This window comes from Xenopus laevis, chromosome 3L, assembly GCF_017654675.1.
Source record: "Xenopus laevis strain J_2021 chromosome 3L, Xenopus_laevis_v10.1, whole genome shotgun sequence".
In the NCBI taxonomy this organism is placed as follows: domain Eukaryota; kingdom Metazoa; phylum Chordata; class Amphibia; order Anura; family Pipidae; genus Xenopus; species Xenopus laevis.
In genome coordinates this window covers 65779648-65792800 of record NC_054375.1, presented here as the reverse complement: position 1 = coordinate 65792800, position 13153 = coordinate 65779648, and the positions used below count along the sequence as shown (strand labels likewise).

The following is a 13153-nucleotide window of genomic DNA, read 5'->3' as shown; positions in this document are numbered from 1 at the left end:
AGTGTTCCAGTGAGTGTATCTAACTGAAAAACAAGAGACGTATTTTATAGTATAAACCTACCAAACTTCTACAGAGTTTCTATAAAATTTCTTGAATATATCTTGCACTTCTCTGCCCATAAAAATGTATATATTATATTCTCTACATCTCACATTCTCTTGCAGAAACAAGAGATCACTATCATAAGCCCATGCTATTTTGCTTGCAGATCTGGCTTTTGAACAAATATATATGTTGCAAAAATAATATAACTGATCTTGCCTAGAGTATTATAAGCCCATATATAGAGTCCTCCCAAAACAGGACAGGACTTTTTTTGTATTTTGCCAACAAGACAGAGTGACACACATACATAAAATTATCTTCCTGTGCTAGTATTAAAATTAACTACCTATATAATGATTAAATCCATCCCAAAAAACAGCAGTTCATTCAACAGTTTATTTTGTTTTCAGGTACAAATATTTTTTTTCTTCCCACTACAGTTGTAGGAAGCCTTATCCAGAAAGCGGTTATCCAGAAAGCTCCAAATTAAGTAAAACTCTTTATGCTGGTTTACTTAAGTGGTGCCTTGTTTATAGCACTTTATATAAACTCTTGCTGAAATGGATACAATGTTTATTAAAATCTCTGCGGTACGTTTACATTCAGGGAGCACGCTATATGTCTCATACAGAGACACATTCCCTACAGTTCTGCACAGGCCATTCACTGTGCATGATCATGTCACTTCCATCTGTGTTTCCTGTGTCCATAAGTACTGGATCGAATTATTTTTATGCTGAATTTATACAAGGCAGACATATTCCATGACACTACTGAGATTATACATCATTCCTCTTAGAGCCCAGCCAATAATACCGCAACATAAAGAGCATACAGTGAAACCTCAATTTTTCATACACTGACTACGTTTTCCATCATTTTACACAATTGTTTGTTGTTCCACTAATATATAATGCATTTCTCTGATTTTACATTTTCCTGGAGTATGCATATTTTTTTCTGGTCCCCATAAAAACTTAAATGGGGGCTCTACTGTACAGAATAACACAGCTAATTCCATTAGCCATTTATTACAAACAAGAAGGCATTCATGAACTCCTCTAATCATTGTTAAAAAAATAACTAACATAATTCTTCAATCTGGTATCTCAATAAAGACCATTGTACAAGATGTATAAAATATTTTGTTTTTTTAAACTTTATTCAAGGAAACTTTCCGCTCTCCTGACTATATAATATTATCACATTTTCCTAATCTCACTATGGCACCATAATGGTTGATGAATCAATAATACACTTAAAGACTTTTAAATGCTCTGGCACCCAAACAAAAACGGTTTTGTGCTGTGTGTTTAGCTTGGCAAAATGATTAAATAATACTAGCATTGAATTTAAGATGATTAGCAAACCGTGGCTTGATGCTGAATTAACAGGCACATAAGCCGTACAGTCCTAAAACAGTGCTCTAACAAAGTGCCTCACTTGTGTTCTTATAATGTGTCTAACTTCAGCTATACAGCTCTTTGAAGCCGAAAAGGAATGGAAAAATGTTGCATTACAAATAATTGAAAAAGTAATGTTTAGAAAAAAAAAGAAAACAAGGTTATTCCTATATTTGATATTGTTCATTAAATCAAAGCAAACATTAGGTGCAGATTTATCAACAAAAATAGCTTGATATTTGAAAATACAACTCCCAATGACTTATATGAGAACTCCCAGCTTTTAGATGCTTTATTTTTGCATTTATTAAGGGGGTTATTTATCAAAGGTCGAGTTTCTGAGGTTTGCAAGGTTTTTTTCTACCTTGAATATACTCACAACTCTAATGTTTGCTTATTTATGAAAAAAACCCTAATGTAAAAAATTTGACTGAATGCAATCGGAGGAAAAAACTTGAATACTCAAATTGATCTGCTTATAGGCAAAAAAAACCCTCAAATACCTCGAATAGAACGAGTTTTTGAGTGCAAACCACAGTAAAAAATCCAAAAGGGCAAAACACATCTTCAAATGGTTCAAGGGATCTCTGCCATTAAATTCGACATGACCTCGACAGGTTTTAGCTTTTTAAGGCTTCGGGGCATAATAAATCTCAAAATAAGTTTTTATTCATCCTAAAAAGTTTTTTGTGAAACTAGTCTTGAAAAACTTGCATTTTTTTAAGAAAAACACAACTTGACTTTTAATAAATAACCCCATAAATCTTGAAAAGTTTTTGGAACTTGAATCTGTGATATTTGCTACACTAAGCTTGAATCATGGTAAAAATCTGAATATTGATAAATCTGTCCCTTACTACATTTAGGGGCAGATTTATTAAAGTTTAAATAGTTTTTTCCATGAAGTATTTGTGTTTTCGAAGGTATTTTTCAGTCAAAACGGAAGTTGCCTAATGAGGAAACTTCAGGAGACTTTGGAAATAGAAGCACCGCGAGTGCATTGGCGCTGGCGTTTTCTCATAATAGCAGGAGAAAGGCAGGGGGAAGGCAGTTCGGGGAGATTTTCGCCCCGCAGAAGAGGTGATTAGTCGCTAGGCGACTAAATCTCCCCGAATCTGCCCGTGTGCTAGTTCCCTAAAAAAGCTTGCAAAGCTCTAAAATTCGACCTTTGATAAATTACCATCTTAATCTCTAGTGCCAGCTTTTCAGCATTTTTCTTAGGGGCCCATTCACTAAGTTCGAGTGAAGGAATAGAAGAAAAAATACTTCGAATTTCGAAGTGTTTTTTTTGGCTACTTCAACCATCGAATGGGCTACTTCGATCTTCGACTACTACTACGACTTCGAATCGAACGATTCAAACTAAAAATCGTTTGACTATTCGACCATTCGATAGTTAAAGTACTGTCTCTTTAAGAAAAAACTTCGACCCCCTAGTTCGCCACCTAAAAGCTACCAAAGTCAATGTTAGCCTATGGGGAAGGATTTTAATTCCCCAGTTGACTATCGAGGGTTAATTAACCCTCGATATTCGACCCTTAATACATCTGCCCCTAAGTGTCACAGGGAAATGCTCAATGCAGCATTCCAAAAACAGTGTTTAAAGGGGAACTGTCACGAAATTGTAATATAAGCTTCAGCATACTAAAATAAGACATTTTCTAAATATAACTAATTAGAAATGCTGTACTGTTTCTGAAATAATCAAGTTTATCTTCACTATCCATCTCTCAGCATCTGTTTCTCTTCATTCTCTTTTCATGCAGGAGTTGGGTGTCAGATATTCATTGACCGTTAGATCCAATATATCTTATAGGTGGGCTACTTTTGCCTAGAAGATTTATCAGTGCTCACTCACCAGACATCATGTCTCTCTAAATGCAGAATTTATGCAAAAGGCAGTTATTTTGTTAGATTTTGTTTTTAGTGAAATCAGTTTTTTGAGTGAGCTCTATTACATCTGCTAGAAAAGGAAGAAACAGATGCTAAGAGAGCATAAGTGAAAATAAACTTGATTATTTCAGAAACTATACTGAATATTTAATTGAGTGTATTTAGACAGTTTCTTATTTCAGTATGATGAAGCTTATATTTAAATTTTAATTATCGCGATAGTCACCCTTTAAGCTGTAATTGCTAAAGTGACTACAGTTATTCACGTCTTGTCATGTTTTCTTTACTATTTGACAACTTAGAAGCAGCAGCAAAAGAAAAAAAAGCTACTCGTCCTGTAAAAATTTAGCTTGTGCCGGATACGAGTGCTACAATGCAAATAAGTACACACAGAAAAAGCATTATGTCAAAAGACTTAAAGTACATCAACTTTTGTTCTATCATTTAAATAAAAAATACTGTGAGACAGCTTTAGTTTCTGTTAACTGTGTATAGTTGCTTGTTTTCAGATAAACTGAACTGTTTGAATGAGTTTGGGGTCAAATTTAAAATGCAAGAGCAACAGACTAGGTACCAATAAACAAAGCAAATTGTCAAGATTTACTCCCCTATTAACCCATGACTGCTAGCCAAACACATTTCTGCACAGAGGGATTAACAACCGACATGCCTAGCCATGGTGCTACCTGGTGCAGATCTCTAACCAACCATTTTGGAATTTTTATCTGGAATAACACATTTGATTACATTTGTCTGTGGCTCATATCTGTATTGACAAATCAATACTGATCAAATGAACAAGAAATAGATATTAAAAGTGAGCACTGCCCATAGTCGGCGTTTGAATTTTATTCGACTATTTGCTTTTTTATGATCTGATAAGCTGACTCCCTGAAAGTTATGATAAATAATGATTTTGATAAAACTTACATTTCCCTTTGGTTTATTGAATAATTAGGCTAAATTGATCAGTGTAATGAGAAAAAAAATACATCAAATGGCTTGGAATGCTGCAGTTCACAGGGATGATTTACAAAGACAGGTTGCCCATAACAATCAATCATCAGTTACTTTTTATTACCAGTGATATTTTCCCATGGGCAAGTGTACTAGTGAAGTTTAGCCTTTAAACATACAAAGCAGCATCCCTATTCAATATTTCATGCAAGTGAGAATGACACAAAATGAATGACAGATAGTGTTATGCTGCACATATAAGGTACATGTAGTTTTGATATACAAATGTTGATTCCCATTACAAAACATATCTTATATGTTTTGCGATACATCGTGGTATTAAATTATTAAAATGTTAGCTTATTTTCAGTGCAAATTTTCAAAAAATTATTATTATTATACACTTTAAAATGCTGTCAGCTTAAATGATGTCTTGGAATTAAATCCTTCATTCTTCATTGCGCTAGCATACTGTCCCTCTCTGCCGTCCTCGTGGACCCCCTTGGACCCTGGTCAGGCGCAAAAAGGTAAGCGCATGCCGGAGGGGGGGCGGCAGCAACTGCTGCTGCCTCAGGCGGCAGAGGGGCCAGTATTGCCCCTGCATATAGCAGACAACAGATAAGCTACTCACAATAAATTGAGCTTGGCACTTGAATTGTGGATAGTATACGTCAAATGTCAGCACGCCAGCAGGGTGACACCCTTTCTAACCTGTCTGATCGGCTGAACAACCGTTTTCCATGGTACGGAAATTATTCAGATGATTATTTGGAGCTCACACCCAATTCAAAAATGTTTTTTGTACGATTATATCTGCACATCTATAGCCAGTTTTATCTGGCTTTATACATGCCAGTATGGTAATTTTCTACTACACTGGACTGACCTCATTCCATGTGGGGGACCAAAATGATTGCTCAGTTTTTAAAATCTGATCACTTAAGCTGGCCATAGACGCAAAGATCTGATCGTACGAATCGAGGATTCGTACGATTTTCGAACCGTGTGTGGAGAGTCCCGACATTTTTCGTCCGGCGGAGATCGGTCGTTTGGTCGATCAGACAGGTTAGAAAATTTCTGTCGGCTGCGGATAATATCTCTGCGTGTATTGCCGATCGTGCGATTTTCAGTGGGAGACTGTCACTAGCTTTGGTCGGACATAGATATCGTACGATTGCTGTCAGGGGCAGAACATTGCTGATCTGTTCTTTTACTAATCTGACTGGTAAGACTTTGATCTGAATGGTTAGTGGCGGGTCGGGAGATGGGAAAGTCCGATCGTACGATGATTCGTACGATCGGGTCTTTGCATCTATGGCCAGCTTTAGGGGCACATTTATCAAGGGTTGAATTTAGAGTTTATGGGAGTTTATAAAAACTCACATAAACCCCCATAAACTCGAAATTGAAAAAAAAAAATGACCAATCAAAATTTATTTAAAAAATAATTCGATTTGAGTTTTTTCACCAAAAAAAAATAAATCTTTTGAAAAAAATTTGATTTTCAAAAGTCCACCAAATCACTCTAAATTGATTTTAGGAGGATCCCCATAGGCTAAAACACCAATTTGGCAGGTTTTAGATGGCGAATAGTCTAATTTGAATTCTTAAAGGGGCAGTACATGATAAATTTTGAAATTCGAATTTCAACATTTTTTTAAACTCAAATCGAATTTGGATTATTCCCTCGTCAAATTACACTAATATAAACTCGAAATTTGAATTTAAAAAATCAAATTTTTAATTTGACCCTTGATAAATCTGCCCCTTAAAGATTACATCAGCTAGTCTATGTGAACTCCTGTAAGGGTTTTATATGCACTGGACTGTGCTTCGAGACACTAAAGCTGGCCATAGATTTGAAGATTTTTAAAAGATTCAATCGTTATCTTGAGACCACGATTATCTCGAAATCAACTAAAAATACCATTTCAGGCGATATTGCTAGCAAAACTGAAGAGTAGATGCCTGCTTGGCCCTGCAAACATAGATAGATTGCACTGGGGCGATAAGATTTTTAAACCTGGCGGATCAATTTTCTGACAGATGTCGGCCGCCAAAGATTTTTTGACCTGGCCGATCAATTTCCTGACAGATGTCAGCCAAAATCGTAAGATGTACGATCATTTGAATCCCACTAACCGCACGATAATTTGACGGATTGGTCAGACTGCGCTGAAATCGGTCGTTCACCAGAGAAGAATCGTCGCGTCTATGGGGACTTTAATGGCAGCTACTATTTTGCAGAAAAAAATATAGTTCTTTCCGGTACTGAAATATGGCCCTGTTTACTGGGTCACATATCACATTTTGTGTGGTCTTTTTCTTTTCTGCTCTGCTGCTATAATTTAAATGTGGCGCTTTAAAGGGGTTGTTCATTGGTTTCAGACAGATCACATGAAATAAAGACTTTTTCTAATAACACTCTATTTTCTATTTGTGTCTGTTTTTCTAATATTCAAGTGTAACGTTTCATTTTTCACCTTCTAAACCAGCTCCGGGAGGTGGGTTGCCGACTCTTTTATTGTTCTAAATGAATACATTTAGTTGATACATTTGTTATCTTTATCACTGCTGAGCAGAATCTCCGCATTTCATAAAAGGCAACTGTTAGAATCGATACAATAGTTGCTAATATTCTGTAGACGCTGCTGAGAAATGTATGGATAATATTGTATCAACTAAATGTAAAAAATTGTAACAGTTTAGAATGCTCCTGGATCACTGAGCTGCCAGATTGAAACACAAGATCATTAAACATTTAACTTCAATTTTGGGAAAACGGTAAAAAATAAAAGATGGAAAGCAATTTTTTTATGGTGAAAAATCTGGCAACAACTAAACTGAAAAAAGTGTTTGGAAGATGAACAACCCCTTAAAAGGTCTATAGGCCTGTCTAGCTGATTTGTAAAACCACTTAAACAGATACTTTTGGGGTGCATCCAAAACTTAAAGGAACAGTAAAAAAAAGGAAGTGTTTTAAAGTAATAAAAATCTAATGCAGTGTTGCCCTGCACTGGTAAAGCTGCTGTGTTTGCTTCAGAAACACTACTGTTTATATAAATATGCTGCTGTGTAACAATGGGGGCAGCCATTCAAAGGAGAAATGACTCAAGTTACACAGCAGATAGCAGATAAGCTCTGTAGCACATAATGGTGTTATCTGTTATCCATTATTTAACCTGTGCCATGTAAACGTTTTTCAATTCCCACCATTGCTACACAACAGATTGTTTATATGAACTTTTGTAGTGTTTCTTAAGTAAACAGATCACTTTTATAAGTGCAGGGCAACAGTACATGCAATACAAAATTTAGAGCAGGATGAGGAGGGGGGAATATGATACAGCAGACCCCATAGTCCAGGCCCCTTAGTTGCCTGCCCCCCCCCCAACCACAGGGTCTGCTGTATAGCTAGTTACAACACTGCAGACATGGCAAACTCAAAGTTGCCATCCAAATGACTACTGTTAATGGACACGTACGTTACTAATATTGTATGATAATTTAAATAAATTTGCACTCATTAAGCATGATTAAGCTTGTTCAATGCTACTTATATAAGAGGTAGATAGACCAGAGTGAATTAATTTGGGTGAAAATGAAAGTGAAAATGAGCCATTATCCATGAACGTGAAAATAAAAGTATAATGTATAATCAGTCCCTAAGAAATGTAGTTTTGCCTTGCTGTTCAACCAAGTTCAATGCATTTCAATGGGTGATTATACCAAAATATAACCCTTGTTTTCTTTTTACATAGCAGAAAGAAGATAACCTCTGTACAATACAATGAGATTCTACAGAGCTTAAATTGTGTCTAGTATTTAACCTGAGCCATTTAGCTCTAAAGTTGAATGGCTACCCCCATGGCTATACAGCAGTTTATATAAATTATAACAGTATTTCTGAAGCAGTTTTACTTGTCAGGGCAATAGTACATTGTATTTGAATTTAAAGCACTTTCAGGTTTTGGTGTTACTGTTTCTTTTAGTAATGTACACCAGTAACAGAAATTCGATTCCACTTACCTGCCACTGAGCTCCCAATACTATGAAGATACGTTATTGATGAGTAATTTTTATTAATATCCTTCAAATAGTTTTCCACAGCTTTATTGTCATGGTAGTTAAAATCCAGACTACACAACACTGTGGTAACTCCCAGAAAGAAACAGCATTTCACTACCTGCTGGATAAAAGAAAATTTAGAACATTAGGTGCAGGTATTTTCTCAATCTGCTCATTATATAGGTAATACTGCTGTATCTAGATTAAAAGGGTGCGGTCATATGGTGATTGTGTGTAAAATAAGTGTACACTGGACTAATTTGCATATGCAAATTGGGTGAAAGAATAGTGGGCGCAGAAGACAATATCTTAGTTTACTTGTTCACGTAATGGTAAGTTACATTATTTTAAAGATTTGAACCAGCAAGATACTTGGATTTGGCTGAATATGAATCCTGCTGGCAAAAGGCCAAACCTTTTCTTAATCCCAAACCGAATCCTGAATTTGGTACATCCCTTTATACTACATAATTTTCATATTTAACTACAAAAATCTGTATAAAGTTTCATGAAGTATAGAAATTAGTGCATTAATGCTACTGCTATTGCAGAGCAATTTAGGGGAATTATATACCCTGAGCTACAATAAAAGAGAATATTTCAGTGCAAAAATGCATACTCTTGTGTGTCCTCGCTGAAATTACCTCCTTGTGTCTGCACGCAGGCCGACACCATCAAGAAGGAGTAGATGGTAGTGGACTGGCTGTTTCTCCTCCTGAGTTTATATGCAAGGGGAAAAACAGCCATGTGTGGCAGTGCCCAAGTAGGATATTTTTTCTAAAGCAAATATGCAATGCTTAGATATTTAGGGTATCAGTATAGTTAAATGTATATAAGGTCCTTTCTTTTTTTGGCCCTTCAAAACAGTTTGCATTTGGTCTCCTCCTTCCAAAGACTGTTTTCTGCATAATGAAAAAAATGTAATTTTAATGAAGTCAATGTTCTACCCAGAAAAAAATAGGCAGGTGAGGATTAAAAAAAAAGTTAAATGTTGATGTAAAAAAATGTGTGAATGCAACACTTTAGAATGTAAGCTCCAATGTGAATGTGAATGATGTATAATCTCTGTAATGCACTGCCAGCGTTATATAAATAGATCATTTTTCTGATGAATGTGTATTGGAAAGTTGTTTACTTTTTCGTTATTGGATGAAGTTCCCCTTTAATATTATAATAAACAGGGGACACTATTTTTTCAGAACCCATGAACAAACAAAAGCAGCAGACTGAAAAAAAGTACACAAGGACTGTACAAAACAGAATCCAGGATCAAATATATTGATCATAAAAATATGACATTTAATAAAGTCTGTATTGCTAGGGCTATTCCTATAAGCCATCAGTACAGGAGAGGCAGAAGAAAAGGGTAAATAATTCAAACCCTAGCCCCTTGTAAAAAAAAAAATGCAAAGCACCTGTACACTGTCTGTGGAGGGCTTAATTAGAACAATAACTTAGGGTGGCCATACACACACCAATATTATCGTACAAAACTAATTTTCGTACGATATTAGGTGTGTGTATGGTGGGAGACAAGCAGACCATTATCCAAGTCTTCAGCAGATATTGGTTGGATCATCTCCCACTTGCTTGTCGATCGGCTCAGGCGGAAAATGTTGATGGCATCCGAACATCTGCCACAGTTAGTGCTGAATCCTCCGATACAGGTAGAATTCTATTGTTTCTACCTGTGTATCTGACAAAGCAGCTCTACACGTGTATATTGAAATGAGTAATCTTTCTTGGAAAAAACGTTATTGTTACGTCTTAGGCCACCTTTAGCAGACACATCAGGAGAAAACAGCATCAGAAGCCTTAAATGGTTCCCACCCAACTAAACTTTCAAACCTGCCTGATAAATAACTAGTCGATCCCCGGCCAGATAGCTGTCAGGTAGGTCATCTGTTTCCATGCATAAGCCAATAAACTGGCAGTCAAGTACAGTTGGCAGCTAATATTGTCCCATATATGGGCAGTTTAGATTACCTGACAGTAAACATTTACAGTAAAGTGACCCTTCCTTTAAATAAGTATTATAGGGCTTATTTACAAAGAGTGATAAATGACAGTAATGTATATTTATACATATATATATATATATACAACCAAGTGAGTATCCACATTCCAAGGCTTATTACGTCTTAGTAATAGGGGTGCTCGGTTATAGCATGTATACACTAAATATCTTCAAACCGGTGCACCCTTTGTAAAAAAAAAACTTTGTCTTTTTATTATTACATATTATCAAGGTCCAATATATTTAATAAAAATATATAATTGGAGTAAAATGGCATTTCATTCTCCTTGCTGCCACACCAAAGCAAGTTTTTGCAATCAATAGTTGTTCAGCTTTTCCTCCAGTAAGTATTACAATGTATTAGGCAGAGAACTATGAAGAACTTGTCCTATCTAGGTTTCCTGATGGGGGAAAAACTTATTAACACTTATTATTTCATGAAAATGTCCAGCCTTGTCTCAGCAGAAGTTTTCTATTGTAGTATAAAAAAAGGACCATGACATTATAGAGAAAAGATCAGTCACAGAGAAAGAGATAGAGAGAAGTACAGGTAGAAATGGCAAGTCCCCAGAGAAGAAACGTTAGTCCAAGCTCCCAGCCTTACCCAGTTCATCCTTGCTATTGTCCCGCTGTCCTAGAAACAGTAGTCACCAGGATGTGCACATGGCTCTTTATCTGCTCACCTCACCGACACTTCTGAAAGCATGATGTCTCTCACCTACGTCTTGTCTTGTCTCCAACTCATCCCGCCCCCGGACTGCCCTTCCTACCTCACCACAAACACACCGCACCGGAGCAGCGGCTCTACCCCCCTGTAACTCGCTCACATAACTTCATCCCGGTACTTTTGCGCCGCCTGCTGGGAGCTTTACACTTGTCTCGCAGGGTCCCTAATTCTCTAGTCCGTAGAAGTTATCTGGTTCATGGAATGGGTTGGGTTAGGAGTGTGTATGACAGATAAAAGTCAACATCCACGTCATGGTATATTGTTTATAATTGTAGCAAACGCCCTCGAATACAATGGCTGCCCCGCAGGCTTCCTCCAGTATATCATTGTGTCGAGCTCAAGTTTTGTTGCTTGTAATAAAAGGACTCTCTGGGGGGGATGTTTAAAAAATGAAGGTGCCCCTGCAATTCAACCTTATTTTTAAAGCAACACAGAATAATATCAATTAAAAGAGATATGCAACAGTTAATGCCTTTAAGAATGGCTTGGATGATTTTTTGGACAGACATAATATCAAAGGCTATTGCGATACTTAACTCTATAGTTAGTATAGGTATGGGTATATAGAATTTAATTAAAAGTAGGGAGTGGTGTGTGTATGGATGCTGGGTTTTCATTTGGAGGGGTTGAACTTGATGGACTTTGTCTTTTTTCAACCCAATTTAACTATGTTACGATGTGATTCACACCTTGAAGGGTTTTGGCTTTGGTATGGTGCCAGACAATAGCATTGTAAGGCAATAGTTAGTGGTGTGTCTTGTCTTTTATAGTGAGCCAGCCCCTCCGTACTACATTTAACATCCCGAAGGTGTAGGTATGTCTGGAAGAGGCACCAGCATTGTGTCACTGTATGTACAGTAGCATAGTATGGACTGTTCATGTTAGAGTGGTCCTCCCCTATTCTGGCTTCCACATGCTCCCTGTGTGTGACATACTCATAGTAACATAGTAAGTAAGGTTGAAAAAAGACACACGTCCATCTAGTTCAACTTTTTAGTTTTTTTTTATAATCTGCCTGCCTGCTAGTTGATCCAGAAGGCAAAAAAAAAAAAACATCTGAAGCCTCTCCAATTTGCCTCAGAAAAAATTCCTTCCTGACTCCAAAATGGCAATCGGCCTAGTCCCTGGATAAACTTGTACTATGAGCTGTCTTCCATAACCCTGTTTTCCCTCACTTGCTAAAAAGCCATCCAACCCCTTCTTAAAGCTATCTAATGTATCAGCTTGTACGACTGATTCAGGGAGAGAATTCCACATCTTCACAGCTCTCACTGTAAAAAACCCCTTCCGAATATTTAGGCGGAATCTCTTTTCTTCTAATCGGAATGGGTGACCTTGTGTCAGCTGGAAAGACCTACTGGTAAATAAAGCATTAGAGAGATTATTATATGATCCCCTTATATATTTATACATAGTCATCATATCACCCCTTAAGCGCCTCTTCTCCAGCGTGAACATCCCCAATTTGGCCAGTCTTTCCTCATAGCTAAGATTTTCAATACCTTTTACCAGCTTAGTTGCCCTTCTCTGTACCCTCTCTAATTCAATAGTGTCCTGTTTGAGTGATGGAGACCAAAACTGTACGGCATATTCTAGATGGGGCCTTACAAGTGCTCTATACAGTGGAAGAATGACCCCCTCCTCCCTTGACTCTATGCCCCTTTTAATACAGCTCAATACCTTATTTGCCCTTGATGCTGCCGACTGCCATTGCTTGCTACAGCCAAGTTTATCATCTACAAGGACTCCAAGGTCCTTTTCCATAATGGATTTGCCTAGTGCAGTCCCATTAAATGTATAAGTGGCTTGGATATTCTTACATCCCAGGTGCATGACTTTACATTTATCAACATTGAATCTCATTTGCCACTTAGCTGCCCAGATTGCCAGTTTGTCAAGATCATGTTGCAAGGATGCCACATCCTGGATGGAATTAATTGGGCTGGATAATTCTGTGTCATCTGCAAACACTGATACATTACTTACAACACCCTCCCCTAAGTCATTAATGAACAAGTTAAATAAAAGTGGACCCAATACTG

General features: G+C 37.0%; 1 protein-coding gene across 3 annotated transcripts in view; it reads right to left on the bottom strand.

The window, feature by feature from the left end:
• Nucleotides 1-11236, bottom strand: part of cpm.L (carboxypeptidase M L homeolog) — a 46770-nt gene extending 35534 nt beyond the window's left edge. The window contains exons 1-2 of one of the 3 annotated variants that reach the window (XM_041586348.1): nucleotides 10989-11236; nucleotides 8329-8488 (exon numbers count right to left, since the gene is read on the bottom strand). In XM_041586348.1, coding sequence (XP_041442282.1) covers nucleotides 8329-8488; nucleotides 10989-10997 — 169 coding nt within the window. In that variant the 5' untranslated portion in view covers nucleotides 10998-11236. The remainder of the gene's footprint in view (nucleotides 1-8328; nucleotides 8489-10988) is intronic. The other 2 variants (XM_041586347.1, XM_018252456.2) reach the window with 2 other exon arrangements.
• Nucleotides 11237-13153: the final 1917 nt, after the last annotated feature.